The sequence below is a fragment of the Mustela nigripes genome, chromosome 15, assembly GCF_022355385.1.
Source record: "Mustela nigripes isolate SB6536 chromosome 15, MUSNIG.SB6536, whole genome shotgun sequence".
Classification (NCBI taxonomy): Eukaryota; Metazoa; Chordata; class Mammalia; order Carnivora; family Mustelidae; genus Mustela; species Mustela nigripes.
Window position 1 is genome coordinate 10,509,457 of NC_081571.1, and position 20,861 is coordinate 10,530,317.

The 20,861-nt window shown below is 43.4% G+C and overlaps 1 protein-coding gene across 2 annotated transcripts in view; it reads right to left on the minus strand.

Moving 5' to 3' along the window:
- Positions 1-20,861, minus strand: part of FLT1 (fms related receptor tyrosine kinase 1) — a 176,297-nt gene that overhangs the window by 41,622 nt on the left and 113,814 nt on the right. For both annotated transcript variants that reach the window (XM_059378154.1, XM_059378155.1), the window contains one exon: positions 8,394-8,525. In XM_059378154.1, the coding sequence (XP_059234137.1) occupies positions 8,394-8,525 (132 nt within the window). The remainder of the gene's footprint in view (positions 1-8,393; positions 8,526-20,861) is intronic.

Sequence of the window (20,861 nt, forward strand, 5' to 3'; positions counted from 1 at the left end):
TTCCACGGGGCAGGAAGTTGACCCCCAAAGTAATTCCACAGCCCTTACTCAGGCAAGATTCCTTTCGGTGGGACCAAATGGGTTTGTGTGCACTTATACATTTAAAGAATCAACTTAAAAAAAAAAAAAAGAATCAACTTATGCAAAAACATCTTCAAGACGAACATTTATGACAGGGGAAAGATCTCCTGCGCGTTCTATCCCTGCTTACTGAAAACTAGACTAGGAATTTATCAGGATATCATGTAGTCTCTGTGCTCACTCGCTCACTCTCTGTCCTGTTTGCTTTGTTTGGAAAGTAACCATTAGGATAGTCTTAAGTTGAGGAGACTGACTCAGGTCAGCAGCATCTCCTGCACAGCTCTTGGACATTTTCTCAGAGGTCAAACCTCCCCACACGGGTCTGACTAGACCCAGCTTCAACTGGCTGGTGACTGCTGACGAGCTCAGTCCGTGAAATGGCCCAGCTGCCCGTGGCAGGGGGAATGGAGGCCAGAGGAAGCGTGGGTGGGGCTTGACACTAACTAGGCGCCAGCGCCGGGGCTCCAGGACATTGCTCTCCTAGGCAGTGTGTGCAAGCCTGCTTCGGGGTACGCGGCAAGGTTATTTTTATATGGGCGAGTGACAAGAAGGTGGCCCCTCTGAAGAGTTAGGGTGACTCTACTTTTTAGTTACTGACTGCTAACCCTGTTGCACAGAGCTTTCCAGGTCAGCTACCCTTTCAGGCTTCAGATCCCGCCTCCTGGGACAGGAAGGCGGATGTCCCCCAGGGGAGGCACTGAGTCCTGAGGGGTGACGTGCCTACTCTAGAGCCCTTGCAACTGCAGGCACCGGCTACCCTGCTCTGAGGTTTTGTGATGGGTCAGTAGGCACCGAGCTGGACTCTGGGTTGCGGCAGCATCCTGCCAACCCTGACACGTGGCACTGTGTGGCCCCGGACTGCCCGAATCAACAAGCAGGAGAGCCAGAAACTCAGCTCTCACAATGGAACTGGGGGTTCTTCCCAGGGGTTAGGAACAACCCCCCATGCAAAAGACCAAGGCCTCTGGCTCTGGGACTTGCCTTGACTTGAGATGAGCCCAAGTTTTACCAGGAGAGGGCAGGAAGCAAGCAGCCATGTCTTGGACCAAGGTCCCTGTGCCCCATCTTCCTCCACATGTGGATGTAACAACAGCACCTCAGCTCACAGGAGAAATGTGTGACCCCAGGGGGAGTGATTCTTTTGAAGTTTCCTCCCAACCCTAGCACTCCCTTTCCTTTTTTTTTTTTAAATCCTTATTAGTTTTTGGACTTCAAGTACAAGATAATTTGGTTCTCATCCAAACCTACTGCAACTATCACAGTTTGTCTCTTCTTTCTAAAACTATTCAGACTTCGGCCAAGTACCGATTGTTTTCTACAGAACTGCTTTCCCTGAGAAATTTGCCTCATACCTGCCAGGGTGGCTTAGGTGGTGTTCTCTGGTGCGATCATTATTTTAATTTGAGGTAACAGTTTATGTGGGCTACTTGTCCAGTGAATTCTGAAGACATCAGGAGATGGGTGTGTTTCGTGTTCATTTGGCATCTCCAGCATTGGTCCAGTGGAAGTCTCAACAAATATTTATATATAGATGAAAAGCAAATGAGTCAGATACACCTAGACCTCATCTTCCACATGAACCAGTCAATCAGAGCTATCTCCTTTTATCCAAAATCCAATAACCAATAATCCAGCTAACCTTATCACATAGTTTCTCTAAGACTCACAGGAATATTCAAATTACCTCTTCTACTATTTTTGAAGCCTTTTGGGAATCTTTGTATACAGGTTTGGAACCTCTCTTAAGGACAGAGAAATACTGTATTCATTTAAGTTGGAAGTAAGTTTTTAAGAATAATTTTAGGGGAAGATACTTAAAATTGCAATTATGCACCATCAGGTCTAGGACACTTTTTGGTTAAAGCTGGTAAAGCTAAATCCTTTGACCTAGGTCCTTAGGACAAAGAGGAACTTCGTGGTTTGGAACCCCATTTGGGCAACTCCCTGATTAAGTGTAGGAAAACTAAAATACAGAAAGTTTTGTTGAAGTTCATATGGTTTATCATATTAACAAACAAAAATGTTAGCTAATACTTAAAAAGTTTCTATTATAGACCAGATACGATTTTAATGTGTTAATAATCCTTACGACCCCGTAAGGTGGGCATACCATCATTAGTCTATTTGGCAGATAAGCACCAAGAAGGTAAATAATTGGCCCAGGGGCCACAGCTCAGGGGCGGTGATGCACCTGGCTTCAGAGGGGGGTCCTCTGCTCTCTTAGAGCAGAGAGGCAGCAGGGCAGAATGGTTCAACATGGATCCAGTTCTCCACTCTGCCACTCCTAGCTTTGTAACCCTGAACAAAGTCCTAGATCTTTCTGTGCTTTAGATTCTGACTCGCATGTAGGAAAAAAACCCCATTGGGTTGTCACAGAAGTTGAGTAGACTAGTGCATGTTAGTGAGCATAAGCTATTAGAACTGAATTCCATCACCATTTTTTGAATTCTTGATGAAGGCCAGCTTTATGTCATTGTTTAGACTTGAAGTACAAAGGCATGCATATCCCGTTCCCCAGCCCTCTTGCATGAAATTAGTGAGTAACAAGTTCACCTCACTATTGGCAGCGCTGGTCTCTCCTTGGGAACTTTTCTGAGTTGCCAACACCCAGGAGAAGAGTGACATCAGTCACCAACATCTATACGTGAATTAGTTTATCACATCCTTCCCAGTGCCAGGAGAGCCAGGGGAGTGAATTTGGGGCAAAATCGAGGAAGACAGGAGCTAATGTGGAGGGTCCTCTGGGCTTGAAGGAGCATCAGAGAGAAATGAACTCAAAAGCTGGCCTGGCCAAGGGGGATACAAGGGAGTGGCTGCATACCCAAGACAATTTGGGGCTTTTCCTATTTTTTACGCTCCAAATTGATGAAGGAACACAGTGTAAGTTTCCTGCTCTATGGGTCCTTTCCTGAAATGCATTAATGGCATAATTTTACAAATGTCACCTCTACTACCACTCTAAGCATTTAGACTATGGGACCCTAAGGCAGTCCTGTGTTTTCCAGGATTCCCATACCCATCAGTCATCCCCAAAAGAAGGTTTAATGTCATATTTTCTCTTGTGTAATTATAAAGGCTACTGAAATAGTATTTCAATAGCAAGGCCTAAATCTGTTAGAAGAATGTGTTTATATGTAATTGTGGTTCTGACTTGCCATCTTAAAGGTCCTTGGTCTTTATCTCAAGTCCTTGGTCGAGAATGTGCCAAGCTTTCATGGACACCATTCCATTGAGTCGCAGGGACTATTGAGCGCCATGTCAATTTCAGAAATTATTTTGGTTACGAACAGTTTTGTGTTGTTGTTTTTAACGTTAGAGCTTCCCCTTTGAGAGTTCCACGTGTGCTCCTGTGCAGTCCAAACCAAACAAGACCTGTGACTATTTAAAGAAGCCACTCTGACTCCACAGTCCACTCATCCTTTTCAGATACAAAAATAACACATTGTTTTATCTATGAGTATAAGAATCCTTTTTCAAGGGAAATAAAAAGAGCAGACAGTTTCCTTCCTGGCTAATTCACGAACCTCTTTAAATCTGTTAAACATAGCCGCAGACACAGCTCATTTGCTTGGTTTTGTTTCCTAAACTCAACCTGACAAGATAGGTTGGCATGAAGGGTCTATATGCATATATTGGGAAATCAAGTCAAAAGCTAGGGAATGTTCCATGGCCACCAGAGTGAGAGCCCCCAGAGAGAGCAAGGATCCAGTTTTAGTAATAAGATTACTAGCCATATCCTGCACTGAACACTTTGGAAGAGCATCTAAGGACCCAGTTTTTCTTCCGTGAGCTTCAAATACATCTATTCAAGATAGCGCGTCCAACTAATAAGATCCACTTTTAAAATTCTCCTTATCCCACACAAAAATGGAGCTGACACCTGCCTCCTTGAAATGTCACCACCATCTCCCTTCTTGGTTCTGGGTATCTCTTCTGGAGTGTCAGAGGAGTAAAACTTCCCCTCCGTCTGAAACTTCTCAAATATTTGTGGAAAACAATAATATCACTCCTTGGTTTTTAGACTAAACATCCTCATTTCCTTGCACTACTTCATCGTGACCGTATTGGGATACGGCTGCATGGACGTGTGAATGGGTACAGTAGTTCGGGCAGTTTGACGAAAACGGATCAGGGACTCTGTTTTCTCAGCTATCCACAATTTTGAAGCGGAGAGGTTGGATATAGCTGTTATGGCCAGAGCAAGGGGAGGAGAACTTACAAAAGTGAGCCAAGAAGAAGGCAGAAAATCTAGAAAAAGCAGACAGAAGGACTCAAAAAGCATGGCACTTGGGGACAATAATGAGTCGAAAAGAAAGAACCACGTTGCAAGCTATAGCATTTCTCCAAGTGCTATCGGATTCGTGCCACACGAGCGGAAAGAGGTCATAAATCAAAAGTACCAGTTTCTCAGAAGAGCCAGTGGCTAGACAAGAGGAAATATTTAAAATTACCTTGACGTTATTGTTGCCAAGGGAGATATCAACACAGAAGGCGCACAGTTGTCTCGTGGTTCACTGCCTCTCTGCCTTGCCAACCCAGCAGCCTGTGAGGCTTCCTTTATACCTCAGCTCACCCCCATGGCCTTTCTCATCTCTCTGAACTCCTTGAGCTCTTGTCAGCAGCACTGTGTAGTCTGCTTGATACAAACTCGTGTTTCTACTTTACCCTTAGGAGGAGCTTAAATTGTGTTTTTGAAGATTTATTGATTTAGTAAAAGGGGGGGGGGTGCATGGGAAGGGGCAGAGGGAGAGAATATCCAAGCAGACTCCTGCTGAGCACAGAGCCTGACATGGGGCTCAATCCTATGACCCATGAGATTAGGACCTGAGCCGAAACTAAGGCAGGTGCTTAACCGACTAAGCCAACCAGGTGCCTTGAGGAGCTTAAAATTTTTACTGATCTGGTTCTAATTGTTTCATGTGCACCTTAACCTGCTCCAACCACGTTTTGAAAGCACACCGAGGTTCCACATGCTGCACAGTCCTGGGTGCCTAACTAAGTTGTCGAGTTAAGAAAAAATTGAATTTAGCTTATCTCTATTGCCCTGTACAATCTATCAATATGCATCTTTTTTCAGACATTCGGTGGTTTTCTAAGTAGATCCATCCAGCAAACACATTTATCGAATGCTTAGGGAGAGAGGAGTGAAGAGTAAGCTGTGGTAAGCATTGCATTAAACATTCACGGCAAGTACTCTGGGAGTACCAAGGGGACAGGGATGGGAAGGCAGGAGGTCCTTTCCTCTACACCTGAAGCAAGCAAAGACGAGTGGTCAGGATGAGTAGGGTTGTCCAAGGGGAGAACAAAGTAGGAAGAAGGAAGGCCGTGGAGACCAAAGGAAGGTGCTGTGTGTAGGCAGAAGATGAGAGGAGAGGCAGCGTGCCTTCAGGGGGTCATGAGCAGTTGCACAGCTGGGGAGCTCAGGGGTGATGGGAGGGATAAGCCACCAGGCCGCAGGAGGAGCCCAGGGAGGACGTTGTGTGCCTGCATGAGGATGAGACACGATCCAGAACCACTGCCAATTTGAAGCAGGGAAGTAACGAGTCATAAGATTAGTCATTTAAAAAATCACTCTAGAACTGAAAGAGGATGGAAGGAGAGAGAAGTAGGTGGGCTGTTCGGGAGGATGAGAGATGATGTCAGGAGATGACAGGGTCAGGATGTCCATAGTGGCAGCCGACATGGGCAACTGAGGTGAGAATGGTCTCCCCTTTCCTCAGAAACAAATGACACAGGCTGATGGAAGCGTGTAGAAATGGTCAGTGGCAGCCAAATTCTTCATGCTGTCTGACTTCAGAAAAGCATTTAGTGGGAAAAGGAATCACTGTCGAAATAAGAAGCAGGTAGAGAGAAAACCAAATGACAGGATAACTGAAAAAGTCTGTAGGCTCAAATTTACACTAAGGCCTCAAGGACAAGTTCCTACGGCACCTCAGGGAGTGGGACGGATGGAGGAAGAGGGGACCCTCCCCAGGTTACAGGACATGGACTGTGGCCAGCCTTCCCGCTGACTTCATTGTATGACTTTGGGCAAATCATTTAACCCTTCTGGAGCGTCCATTTTCCCATCTGTAGACTGAAGATAAATACTAGTTACTTCTTTGAGTTCTTGTCAAGTTCACGGGATTAGGTATACCAGTTGTCTACCAGTGTCTGCACGGAAAGGTACTAAATAAATAGCCTCTTGCTAAGTATGCAGCACGGTTAAGGGAGTCAGACAGTTCAGACACAGTTCTGTCTCAAAACATCTACAATTCAGTAGGGAAGAGAGGCATGTCAATTCCCAAATAATAATAAAAAGCAGGATAAAATAAGTACTGACTGATGATCCAAAAGTCATGCTGTGGGAGGGCAGGCAGGAGAATGAGTATCTGAGTCCACTGTTCGTACTGGAGGACCACTGCTAAACTGGCCATGGTGGGAGGAGGGTTAGTGGTGACTCAGGTGGTCTGATGGCCAGCACACTGGGTCTGGTCCAGCCTGGGGGTCTCCCCAGGGCTGCTGCTCTGCTCCTGGACAACAAACACAGCCCAGCAGGAGAGACTACTCCCGGAGGCTAGACTTATGGCAAATAGAAGGATGGTGGTGGTCATGACTGTGGGCAGAAGCCATGAAGCAAGTTGGCTTCTGAGAACCCCAGACTAGTCTGGCAGAAAAGGTGAAGGGAAAGGAAGTAAAGTCTTTGTGGAGAGTTGCAAACTTGCAGAAATATCCCTGCTTCAAGCAAGGGCTTCTCTCAAGCTGTCCCAAGCTGCCTAGTCACTGGGTCAGACACAGCCCTATATGCCCTGGTAGAGAAGAATGAGGGTCATGGGGATGGACCACAAGGAAGGCAGGTATGGGGGCTGGAGTGGGTCTAAAGAACCCAGTTCTCGGGCATGTCTGCCATTTCCTGGCTGTCGGGTTTAGATCAGTCATCTCATTCCTGTCCGGAGGTTCCTAACCATTCTGTGCGTCCTTTCGGGGATATGGGGGAAAATGCCTTCTGAACTGAGGATCCGGAACCTCCCTGCTCTTCTCTCAGATCTGCAGCCTCCCTGACCTGATTCAGTGACTCCCTGAGGGCCACATCTGGAATCCTTGTTAGAAGGTAAACCAACCATCCTTTGAAGAAGGAGGTGTTAAAGAGAGGTGTTCATAATTGTTTTTTCCATGACTATCTGTTTTGTCCGTGTGTAAGCAGACCAGTTGAAAGAATTCTTAAAGACAGGACCTTTTGGGAGAGAAACAGGACCATCACCCTAAATACTGGGGGAATGCTACCCTCGACCTTCTCTGAAAGGATACATTTGTGGAGGTACAGTTTTTTAGATTTTTCAGCAGGCTCTCTAAAATCATCTCCCTGGCAAAGAATGGGGTTGATGCTCTGTGTTGAAGGAGTCTGGAGTCTCAGAGTCAGACCCTTCGAGCAGTGCAAGTTTCCAGGGCGGAAGAACTGATTTCTATGTTGTTTCTCCGCCAGGAACACATACTTGCTCATTCTGTTGTCTCCCGGGGAGCCCTTGGAAACAGGCTACCGAACAAATTGTGTCTTTTTATGTAAAACCTCAATGTGCCATAGCTCTTTACATCTCAAGAGGTGCCAATTTGATATTTTATGATACTGTACATGGGAGGTTTGGATGATTCCTGGCACCCGAGGACCGAAGTTGAGGTCTGAACTACTTTCCAAATGGGAGCCCCAGGGCCACAGCGCTGGCTCGGATTTGCTTTGGATGTTGCTGCTCAACAAACTGTCTGAGGTCTATAAAGAGGAAGCACTTGGAATCGTTTTCTCAAATGTGGTCTGTTTTTTATGTGTGGCTTCTCCCTGATGATATTTTGCAGCCTGCTCCGTGTTTTTAAAAACACACACACACACAGAAAACAGTTTGTGAAAACATTCAGGAGAGCAGCATATGTCTAACTCTTGGGAACTGGAAAAGGAAAAAGAACGAACAAGTTTCCAACGTGTGGGTGTTCCCCTCTCTCTACACCCCTCTGCCTTCCTGGATTTCTTTGTCACAAGCGTGGCCACTGCGGTCGTTCTCTGTGGGTCAGTGGCAGGGTCTGTTCCGGGAACTACTTCCCTGCAGGGATGGGGTTCAGATGATGGCCCTGGGGGGGCGGTGGGTGGCACCGCCAGTGTCTTCCCCTTAGCCCTTGCCAGCCCCTCTCCCCCCAGAGGGTCACTTCCCACAGCCGCAGGGGAAGGGGCGAGGAGGTCAGAGAAAGGAACAGGCTGGAAGCAGCGGGAGACCGGGAGGTGGAAAGTTAAACAGGGAAATAGACGTCTGATCTGTTTCTTGTTGCTTTCTGCAGCAGCTGTTTACCTTGAACAGTGAGGTACGCGGAACTTTCCACGGACCCCTTCTGGTTGGTGGCTTTGCAGTGATAGACCCCTTCATCCTCTTCTGTGACTCTTTCAATAAACAGCGTGCTGCTTCCTGGTCCTAAAATAATTCCTGCGGGGTGAGAGATGTTTACATTAGTGGGCCTGGGTGACACACAAAAACAGCTACTTCTGTAATCCAACCCTCTTCCTATAATTATGCGTTCAGACGAGGAAATCCGAGCTCTAGGTAACCTTGGGCTGGGCTGCTTATTTGTTTTCTCTCTGTCCGCGCCGCCGAGCTCGGACCCCAGCCCTGGAGATGCAGACAAGACCCAGGCCCTTCACTGTGTGGAGGGCAACGAGATGGGGCTGCCAGACTCCGCTTTTGGGAGCAGATGTCAAGGAGGCAGCGTGCCTAATGATGACACCATCGACTCGCCGCCTGCTGCGTGTGAGGCTGCTACAGACACTTCGAATCTTGACATTGACAACCACCCCTTAAGGTCTTAGGGTCTCCGTTTTACAAACGTGGAAACATCTGGGGAGGTTAAGTGACTTGATCGAGAGCCCACAGCTGCACGGACACACATCTGTGGCCTCGGGGCCAAAGGAAGTCCTGCTTCACTGGCTGGAGAGGGGAAGAGCTCAGGCGGTGTTTTAGTCCAGGTCTTAGCCCTTCCAGCTTTGTCTCTCTAGGCAAGCTACTTCACCTTTCTGTTTCAGTTTCTCCAACCTTAAGATGAAAATGCAAACAAGTCCTGCCAGGTACACGAATGGCTAGTGCAGGACACAGGGGTTAAGTGCTCCGTAAATTTGAGCTAAAGGGTTACTACCAAGCATCATGTAATAGAATGAGCACCAAAAATTTTCAGAGCCCAGCTTGAAGACCCAGTGGCCTCAACACCAAGGACTATCACCAAATATTTATCAAGTATTGACTCTGATAGTAGTCTATGTTAGACCTTAGGGGAGGGGGAAGGCTAAGACCCCAATATCTGCTAAGGAGGGACAATGAATTCCTACCAAACACACATACATACATATTCTCTGTGTGTGTGTGTTTCACGCACACACCACACACACACACACACACACCAGCAAACAGAAAGTATTTTGTGAATGAGAGTTAATAAATGTAGCATGGCATACCCAATTAAATGCAAAAACTGGGAGGGGAAGAAGATCGGTAAGGAATAGGAAAACTCAGGAAGGCATTGTGGAGGAGGTGGGCCTTGGGCTGAGGTTCCAAGGATTATCAGAGGAGCAGGGAGAAGGGCAGGCAAGAGAGCCTGCCGCTGACATGAATGGGCATTGAATTCTTGTTCTGGAAAGCATAAAGAACATTTAAAACAAACCTACAGTTTTTCCTCCCAGCTATTTTCCCTTTATTCTTTCTAAAGTGGACTTTTTAACACATTTTGTTCATTCATATGATATTTTTGAGCTCTTACCATTTACTAGCCACTATACTAGACCCGGTGATAGGATAATAAGGAAGACAAATGAATGCTTGCCTACAAAGGGCTTAAATTCTAGTTTGGGAGAATGATAAATAAGTAATTTCAAGGAACAAAACCTGTGAAGAAACAAAACCAGGGTAAGGGGACCACAGGGCATGGAGGGTGCTTAGGGAAGGTTCTCTGAAAAGGTGACATCAGAGTAGAGACCTCAAAGATGAGGAAGAATGCACTATTTGAAGATCTGAAAGGGCGTTGAAGGCACAGGGAGTAGCGACTATAAAGTCCCTGGGGCAGGAATGGAATTGTTTAAGGGACAGTAAAAAGACCATGTCGACTTTGGTTAGCAAGCAGGAGAGAGAACTGGCTGGGCTCGATCAGGTATGACCACAGGCCATGGTAAGGATTTGCGGTTTTATTCTAAGCACAGAAGAAAGCCATAGGAGGGTTGTACCTAACTGCTCTTAACTCTAAGTCACAGTGTAATTAACATCTTTCAGCATAAAGGTTTTTCTGTATTTCAGATTACTTCCTTAGAAGAGATTTCCAGAAGCAGATTTATTAGGTCAAAAGCTCTTGATTCTTATAACCACATGGCTTCCAAAAGGATTATACCCATGAACATGTCTACCGGCAAGGCTGAGACACTATTTTATGGGATCATCTAAAAAAAATAGAAAACACAAACTTTTGCTGATTTGATAGATGACTTGTTAGCCATTTTTACTTTCAAAGCATGCATTTGGAGTGGTTGACTGGAGAAGGTGGGTTCAGCTTAAGGAGAGGTTTGAAATCCTAGCTGAGGAAAAGAGGGGCTCACAAAAATTTTTGAGCAGGGAAATGACATAATGAAAGCAATGTCTAAGGAAGTTTAGTCTAGAATGAGAATGCAGGGTAGACTGGAATAAGGGAAAAGAGGCATCTGGAAGTCCAGCTCACTAGCTGTAATTCAGGCAAGGAATGCTGAGGATCCAAATCTGGATGGTGGGAAAGGAAGTGGAGAGGAAAAAATGCAAATGGACTCTTTGTAGAAACAATCTACAGGAAGGGCTGCCCTACTCAATGCAGAATGGACAGAGATGGGTGCAAGGCGATTCTGATATTCTAAGTCCAGGTAATGGGGTGGAACAGGAGACTCTCCCCTGTAACTTGGTTAAATCATTTACTGTCTTTGGGTCTGTTTCCCCATCTGTAAATTGAGAATAGTACCTGCTTTGTCTATTTTATGGGATTGCTATGAGGATCAATTGAGATAATTTCAAAGAAAGCTCTGGAAAGTGCAAGATATGGCAAACATGGCAACTGCAAAAAGGAAAAGCTGGCTGGAGAGCAGGTGGCCAAGGGCAGTGATCGTTCCTAGCAGCAGCTATCCTGCTACTCACCACCGTCTTCGTTGCAGTAGACCTGGCCCTCAGCCAACTTTCTATCACTCCAATCCTGGTTTAAGGTTGATACAACAAATAAATAAAGCCCAGGGCCTGGGCTTTCACCTAAGGAGACAGGGCTGTAGTTGTGAAGGTGAGCAGATCATGCCAAGGATGCCATGAGCTAACGTCACCTGGATCAGTGTCCTTCCTCCTTCATGTGGAGGAGGAGGCAGGGTCAGAGGGTGTCCCGGGCCACCAGCAACACCTTTCTTCCCAACTTGCCCTCACACTACACTCTGACCAGTGGCACAGAGGTTAATGCATCCCCATCAGGAGGACACTCAGAGCCCTCATCGGGCACTTGCTCATTGTCTATTCTTGCTATCGATTTCCCTTCTCTCAGACATTCACCAGTTACTACCCTTTTTCTTCCCCTCAGCCGTACTTATTCTAAGTTGTGTGCTCTTGTTTCTTTTTAATGCCTTAGCTTGTTGCTACTCACTTTATACGTATGATACAGGCGCTATTCTCTAAGGAGCTCATCTTCTACAAAGGGCGCTCTTCTTAGTTTAACTTTTTCGTTGTGATTCATTTCAGACATTTAAAAGTGCAGGAAAAATAGAACCCATGTATCCACCATGAAGATAATCAGATGTCAACATTTAGCCATATTTGCTCTAATACCCCCTGTCTCTTTTATATGAATAAAATGTGTAGATACTTTCTCCCTTTTTTCTCCTTCTCTCCCCAGAGGTACTGCTATCCTGAAGTTGGTGTGTTTCATTCTCATGCATGTTTTTGTGCTTTTGCTACACAGATATGTACCTCTGTAGAATGTATAATACTGCTTTGTGGCTTTAAAATTTCTAAATAAATGGTGCCATACAGTATATACCTATTTTCAACTTTTCCTATTCAATGATGTTTTAATATGTATCCTTGTTGATACAGGTAGATGGAGTTCATTTTTTTATAAAGATTTTTATTTATTTATTTGACAGACAGAGATCACAAGTAGGCAGAGAGGCTGGCAGAGAGAGAGGAAGGGAAGCAGGCTCCCTGCTGAGCAGAGAGAGAGCCCGAAGCAGGGCTTGACCCCAGGACCCAGGGACCATGACTTGAGCCGAAGGCAGAGGCTTTAACCCACTGAGCCACCCACGAGCCCCAATGGAGTTCATTTTTAACTCATTTTAAAAAGAACTCTTGGTGGGGCACGTGGGTGGCTCAGTCATTGAGCGTGTCTTTGGCTCAGGTTATGGTTTCAGGGTCCTGGGTTCCCTGCTCAGCAGGAAGCCTGCTTCTCCCTCTCCCACTCCCCCTGCTGGTGTTCCCTCTCTCACTGTGTCTCTCTCTGTCAAATAAATAAAATCTTTTTTTTTTTTTAAAGATTTTATTTTTTTATTTGACAGAGATCACAAGTAGGCAGAGAGGCAGGCAGAGAGAGAGGAGGAAGCAGGCTCACTGCGGAGCAGAGAGCCCCATGTGGGGCTCGATCCCAGGACCCTGGGATCATGACCTGAGCCGAAGGCAGAGGCTTTAACCCACTGAGCCACCCAGGCACCCTCAAATAAATAAAATCTTTAAAAAAAAAAAAAAAAAAAACACCAAAAAACACTTCATGGTATAAAAAGGTCTACTTCTCTACTATAAGCTAGCTTTCCTGAAGTTGGTGTGTTTCATTCTCATGCATGAAAGCTGCAATGCACATCTGACTCAGCTATGTATACAGGATTCTGCAAAGATCTCTCTGTGCTGGGTTATACAGTACACGGATTTCAGCTCTAGGCATAGGATTACAAAATTGTCTTCCAAAAATATACTGATTTATACTTTTACCAGCACTGAGGAAGAGCTCCCCTTCCTCCATATACTTCCCAATACCTGGTACTACAAATATTGTAATTGATGGCAACATGGTGGGTGTAAGATGGCATCTCTCTATGGGTTTAACAAATGTTTCTCTGATTACTAGTTAGATGGAACATCTTTTTCCAATTTTATTGGCCATTGGACTGCTTTTCCTGTGAATTACTTCTTCATGTTGTTTGCCCATTTTTCTATTAACCTATTTGTGTCTTCCTTGATGATCCTGGGTTCTCTAAATGCTTTGGATAACAATCCTTTGTTAGTTAAATATGCTGCAATTCCTCCCCTATTCTATAATTAGTCTTTTAAATGTTTATGGTGAATTGTCAATACAAATGCTCTTAAAATTCAAATGTAGTCAAATTTATTCATGTTTTCCATTATCCTTTGTGCTTTTTGCTAATTGGTTTTTTTTTTTTTTTTAAGATTTATTTATTTATTTGAAAGACAGATTGAGAATGAACAGGGGAAGGGGCAGAGGTAGAGAGAGAATCCACCAGCAGAGTTCAGCTGAGTGTGAAGCCCAATGTGGGGCTCGAACCTAGGACCCTGAGATCATGACCTGAGCTGAAATCACATCAGCTTCTCAAATGAGTGAGCCACCCAGGTGCACCTGTTGCTTGCTTTAAAAAGATGGTTTCCTACTCTAATTATATACTTTCTTTTAAAAATTAAAAAAATATATATCTTAAAAAGATTTATTTAGAGACTGTTTTTTTCCATTTAGGTCTTTAATCCACCTGGATTTTCCTTTAGGGAGAGGTATGTGAGGGGTGAGTTAAAAATCTAATTTTTAGGGGCACCTGGGTGGCTCAGTGCGTTAAAGCCTCTGCCTTTGGCGAGGGTCATGATCCCAGGGTCCTGGGATTGAGCCCTTCATTGGGCTCTCTGCTCAGCAGGGAGCCTGCTTCCCTTCCTCTCTCTCTGCCTGCCTCTCTGCCTACTTGTGATCTCTGTCTGTCAAATAAATAAATAAAAGCTTAAAAAATTTTTTTTAATCTAATTTTTACCCTATAAATAGCCAGTTATTCCAGCATCATTTACTGATAATCTGTTCTTCTCCCACTGAGTTATGCTGTCAGTTCTGTCAGATACTATGTTCCCATATACTTGTGGTTCTGTTTTCAGGTTTCCTATTTATTTCCAATAACCTATTATCCCCCCACAAGTTATGATTGCTTAACAATACTTCATCGTATTTGATCTGATATGACCGCTTCTTCTTCAGAATTGTCTTGGCCCTTTATATGTCCATAAGGATTTCAGGTTTAGCTTATCAAATTCTGTGAGAAGCACTGTTGGGATATAGATGAGAATGTTATTGAATTTATGTACTAATCTGGGGGAAACTGTCATATTTATTTTTAGGTTGAAACAAATAAAATTGCCAATATTTTTGACTTGCAAAATGAGCAAAAATGGCTCAAAAATTGTTCTACTAATAATTATTCCCCGGGCACCTGGGCAGTTAAGCAGCTGATTCTTGATTTTGGCTCAGGTCATAATCTCAGGGTTGTAAGATCGAGACCCGTGTTGGGTTCTACACTAAGTGAAGAGTCTGCTCGAGATTCTCTTTCCTCCCTCTGCCTCTCCCCAAACTCATTCACACTCTCTCTTTCTCACATAAATAAATAAAATCTTCTAAAAATAAATATTCCCTTCCAAGAATATCAAATATCTTTGAATTATTTTGGCATTATTTTATGTCATTTGATAGCTTTATGATTTTCTCTTTAAATATCTTTTCAGTTATATTTATTCCTAGATAGGTTATAATTTTGTTGTTATGCAAAATGGTATTGGGTTCTTTGAAGAGTCACCCTAAATGAATTTTGTTTCCCTGTAGGTGTTAATCATTAAAACTAACAAGTAGAACTCACTTAGAAACATGATGCTCTACTTTGTGTTGTTGAGATGAAACCATTTAATTGTAGATCTGCTTGCTTCTAGAGGAATCCCCTAAGTAATTTTCAACCACTAAAAACATAACAATTTCTGTTAAAACATGATTTATTTCCCTTTATTGAAAGAAGTTGTATCAGATTGGACCAACAGGGCACAGAGCAGGATTTGCAAGTGTCGATGTCTTCAGGGGCCGGGCACATAACATAAATGAGTTGGGGATGAGATCATGGGAGAGGGACTGTGTCTGTGGAGTGCAGAAAGCCTGTCTCCTATCTAAACATGGAAGCATTAACTTAGCTCCAACCAACTGGAGTCGGGGAATTTGAGTCCATTGCTGTCTTCTGAGGGTTGTAGCTTTTTCTCTTGTTTCGTTTTGTTTTGTTTTTAATGTAGGCTCCATGCCCAGCGTGGAGCCCAACACATGTCTTGAACTCATTACCCTGAGATTGAGACCTGAGCTGAGAGCAAGAGTTGGACGCTTAACTGACTGAGTCACCCAGGTGCCCCATCTTCTGAGTGTTTTAAAAAATTTAAATTCAATTAATTAACATATAACATATTATTCTTTTCAGAGGTAGAGGTCAGTGATTCGTCAGCTGCCTAGAACACCCAGTGCTGATTCCATCATGTGCCCTCCTTAATGCCTGTCACCCAGTTACCCCATCCCCTCACCTTCTTCCCCTCCAGCAACCCTCAGTTTGTTTCCTACAATTAAGAGTCCATTACGGTTTGTCTCCCTCTCTGATTTTGTCCTGTTTCATTTTTTCCCTCTCTTCCCTTATGATCCTCTGTTCTGTTTCTTAAATTCCACATGTGAGTGAAATCATAATTGTCTTTCTCTGATTGACGTATTTCACTTAGCATAATATTCTAGTTCCATCAACAGAAATCTGGATTTTTCATGTTAAAGCTTATGATTTCCAAATGTTGGCAACCAAATCAACCTACGTAAATTTGCTGTGAGGGCCAACAGAAGCATGTATGCTGGGTAGAGTAAATATAACTTTGACTTAGAAGATGTACATGGATGATTCGTGAAGAAAAGACCTCTATGATCTGGCCCCTGCCTATTTTTTTCCCAGTTTCTGTCACTGCTGCATCCCTAAGGGCATCTTTTGTGGGAGACATCCTTGTCTATTGACGGTTCATAAGCCTCCATGACTTTGCCTGTGACTCTCTTGACCTGTCACTTAGCTCGCATTCACTTCCTAATATTCAGGCCAAGGCAAATGTAGATGTTCTGGAAAGCATCTGATGTTCTTTGCCCCTTCTTTGTTATTCTTGCATCACCTCATGCCTGCCTCTACTCCAACACTTAACGTTTTGTAGTGAATTTGCTGACTTTCTCACTTTTGTTTTCCACTGTCTTTTCATCACTGAGCCCCAGTGTCTAGCATTGGGCAGATGCTTGGCAACGGAGGAGATGGCCAAAGAAACCAAGACCATGGAAAATGGAATTTAGGGGGTGAGGAAAGGAGGGAGCTCTGTAGCATTTGCTATCCAAAGCTGAGTAAGGTGGTAGCTCACGTGGATGCCCCACATACCCAGCTCTCCCCAGTCTGTCAAGTTCTATGTCAGTTAATTTTATGATCTTAAGCTTCAAGAGCTTTGTTTGGGTCCTTGAGCTTAGAGATGCAGACTCAGGTAGTTTCATGCGTCTATGTTAAACCATTAGCCTCAAAGGCTCAAGTAAAATTTGATGTGGAGTTATTTTTGTAGGAACTAGTACTTCAAGGAAATCTGGTGACAGTACCAGCGTAAGAACTTGAAGCATCTATCGTGTTGGCTGCTGGTGGAGGTTTTAGATCAGAGTTTGTGACAACATTGGTCTACATATTTATCCATGGGGTGCAGTCTACATTTTCCACATATGAACACCTCCTTCAGTTTTTAGTCTTTTCAAGGGATTTTCACAATTTTATTTCTTCTCATGATACCATAAGTTGAAAGACAGTCTTGGCATTTTATACATAAATACCACATTGTCCAGAGAAGGGCATGAAACAGAACTTTAATCCAATTTACCACTGAGTAAATAAATCTGCCGATCTTTAAATTGAGCTGTTTGACTAAATTAATGCACACCATGTGTTTTCTTCCTGTTCCTTCCACAAAAATCTGCTTGTTGTTTCCTAAATTGGCCTGTCAATCTGACCAGGGATTCCTGTTTCGTGACTCAGCCAAGCATCTGTACTCCTAACTTAGAGAACATATCCATGCAATTTGGCCAAATTAATTGTCAGCATCAAAACTCTTCTTCAGGGGCGCCTAGGTGGCTCAGTGGGTTAAGCCGCTGCCTTCGGCTCAGGTCATGATCTCAGGGTCCAGGGTCATGATCTCATCGGGCTCTCTGCTCAGCAGGGAGCCTGCTTCCTCCTCTCTCTCTCTCTCTGCCTGCCTCTCCGACTACTTGTGATTTCTCTCTGTCAAATAAATAAATAAAATCTTAAAAAACAAAACAAAACAAAAAAACCCTCTTCTTCAACCATCAGATTCCAGTTCAGATGACACCTCCTCCATGAAGGTCCCCTGATCACTCCAAGTGGAGGCACCAATTTGTAGCTCATGGAATTTTATAGCATTCACATTACATATTTAAAAACCGACTTGTATCTATTATATTTAAGTTTTCCAAGGGTAAGAGCTAAGTTTTGCTCATTTTCATTTTCTCTCTGGCTCATAGACTAGGTAGTTAGTAGCTGTTAGGTAATAAAAGTACATTTTATTATGAGAATAACAATGAAATGATAAACTCTTTAAAATTGGCACATGATATATTTTTGATAAACAGAAGCCATGAAGATGATGATGTTTATAGTTGTAAGTACATGGTAAATTGTACCTGCAGATTGATACCTCTTAAAGGAATTGATAAGCTAAGAGCTGTATCTGAACAAGGGACCAGAAGAGCCAAATATAGATTCAAGATGACTAATGCTACCCAAGAAAACTGGAAGCAGGATGTCGGATTAACATTCCACAAAGAACACAGAGGAGACTGTGTTTATCCAGTCAAACTTCAGAGGTTTGGACAACTATGGGGAAGAGACATCCAAGTTTGGTAAGCTACAAAGACTGACAAATTTGGGGAGTAAGCAATGGTGGACTCATTCAATGGCCCTAAAAATGCAAATGATTCCAGTGTTTCCAAAGGATCGCCACTGGGCTGCTGCTTTCTCTGCTGAGAATTTTACCCTAAGGTCAAGCCACGTGGCAGAGCACTTGCACATGAAAGAAAATAAAAGTTGGCAAGCGGTGGAATAATTTGAGACATAGTGAAAAGCAGCCTTATAATAACGTGTTATGTTGGAAGAGAATTATGAGATGTTTAAAACACATGGCCTAAAGGAGACCTGATGGGAAATGGGATCCCTTGTGAGACTGTTGGCTCTTCAGCCATGAAAAAGAGAGAAGAGGAGCTCTCAGAAAAGAATAGGGTGGATGGGCGCCTGGGGGGCTCAGCTGGTTGATCGTCTGACTCTTGATTTTGGCTCGGGTCATGATCTCGGGGTTGTACAATGGAGCTGGTATCAGGCTCTGCACTGGGTGTGGATCCTGCTTGGGATTCTCTCTCTCTCTCTCTCCCTCTGCCCTTCCTGCCTCCGCCTTCCTTCTAAAAAAAAGTAATAATAAGATTGAGACCAGTGGTGGAAAATGCTGTATAATATTCCTCTTCACGAAACCACAAAATAAGGGAAAAGCCATAAACAAAGGTCTTTTCATTTGGGACAGTATCTATTGCTTCACAAGCCTGACTTACAAAACTGGGTTATGAGAACAGAATGGTTTCAAAAAGCTGTCAAGAAATTGTAAACTGGCTGACTTGAAGGGGTTGTAGTTGAAGTCAGCACCTTGAAACTGTGCCAAACACACATGTATTTCTAAACATTTAAGAATGAAAAGCATTCTTGTGCCCTTTCACTGTGAACTTTGCCTTTGTTCTAATGAAGTATTTCAAGATGATTCAGGCACTTAAAAAAACGTGTCCAGCGGTGTTAAGTCTATAGTTACACATAGTCGATAGCTAAAGTTTCATGGTTCGTATCTATACATTGTAAACACACACACATGCGTGCACACACACAGGCACACACATTCCTGCTGCATAGATTCTTGTCTCCATTCAGATTTGCAGTACTTGCTCCATGAGGCTGGGTGCACGTATCCTGCAGACCATAGCCATCCATCCGAAGTGGCCTTTCTGTGTCTAGCGAAGAGGTGTTTTTACAACCGGTCTAGTTTTAGTACTGCATTGCATAGAGGTTAAAGTCAAGAATGTGTTTTTCCATCAGCAGAAGAATAAATTATGAGCATGCGTACCACATGATAGTATATGGAGGCGAAAAAGAACGAGGCAGAATGTTATGCACCGACAGAGAAAGAGCTCCAAGGTACACTGTGATCAAAGCAAGTCCTAAAACAAAACACATAGCATGATCTCAACTCCTATTTATCTCAGAGAGGCTGGCTGTCCTATGTGACCCCTCTTCGGGTCCCTCACTAAGAACTATGACCTTGTTTTGTCCATCATAGGAGTTACTACTATCTGATGGTAGGCAATATGTGTAGAGTTCTGTTCGTTAAATTTATCACCTGGGCTTTTCCCATTAGAGTGTAAATTCAAGGTCCTGTCTGGTTCAGAGCACCTCCTATATTCCTGGTACGGAGAGCTAGCTTTCAGTGAATAACTGTTGAATGAATGAATGACTGAATCCCATTTATTATTTGCCCCACATCTATGTGTGCCCCAACTTGCATATCTGCACATATCTAGGTAAAAAAAAATGATTAAATTGTTGACAAAATACAAATCAAACAGTTGGCCTATGTTAATTGTCCACAAGGAAATTTTTTTAGCTTCTGCTATTTCTGAACTGTGTGATCTTTTACAACGAAAATATATTCATGTACCATTTAATTTTAAAAAAGGGTAGTTTAAAAAACGAAATGATGGACCTCCAGACTATCAGCAAAGAGCCAATGAATAAAAGTTTAAAAGATATATACATCTCCGAATACTTAGACATTTGCAAAATTTCATTATATTTGGCCATACAATGATGAAATATTTTTGGAGGAAAGTTGTACTTCACAACAATTTATAATTAAAATTTTATATTATTTATATATTATATATTTATATTTAATATTTACAATTAAATAATTATAATTATTGATTTATAATGTTTTATAATTTAAAATTTTATAATTTTGGATTAAGGCAAAACCAAAATCCATTCCATCAGAAGACTGGCCCCCTATAGAGAGAGAGAGAGAGTGTGTGTGTGTGTGTGTGTACACGTGTGTGTGTTGCGGTACACAATATATGTTTGGTTTGCTTTATTTTAGGACTGGGTTGAATGAGATAACTCCTTAAACTAAACAAGTAACCTAATTGCTTCAGGCTGCTTACTAGTCGGAGATAATGCAGAAGAGAAGCACTTGAGCATGGGGTGGGGAGGAATGGACTTTCTCAGTTTGACTTTATCAGCATCGATGCAGTCATGCAAGCCATGCCCAAGTCCACTGACCAGGTCATCCGTGAAGACATTTATTTGTGTGCGCGTTGTCCTTAATTGGATTGGGAGTCGCCGGCTGCATTAACGTCTATCACTTCAGGTCCTGGTTAAACTGTTTCAAGTTTGTACTTGGGGGGAAGAGGAGGCAATGCAAGTTCTGGACACATGGAGTAGAAAAGCCTCATTTAATTCTTCTGCTAAGAGATGGAGGCACAGTATTATCTAAAGCAGAGTGTGGTTTTTCCTTCTTTGGCCAGGCGGTCTTTGGTGTAAGCAGAAAATTGGAGACTGGGGATGGAGACGTCTCCCATTTTAAGCGCCCAGACAGTGGCTGTTATTTTTGGGGTTAGTG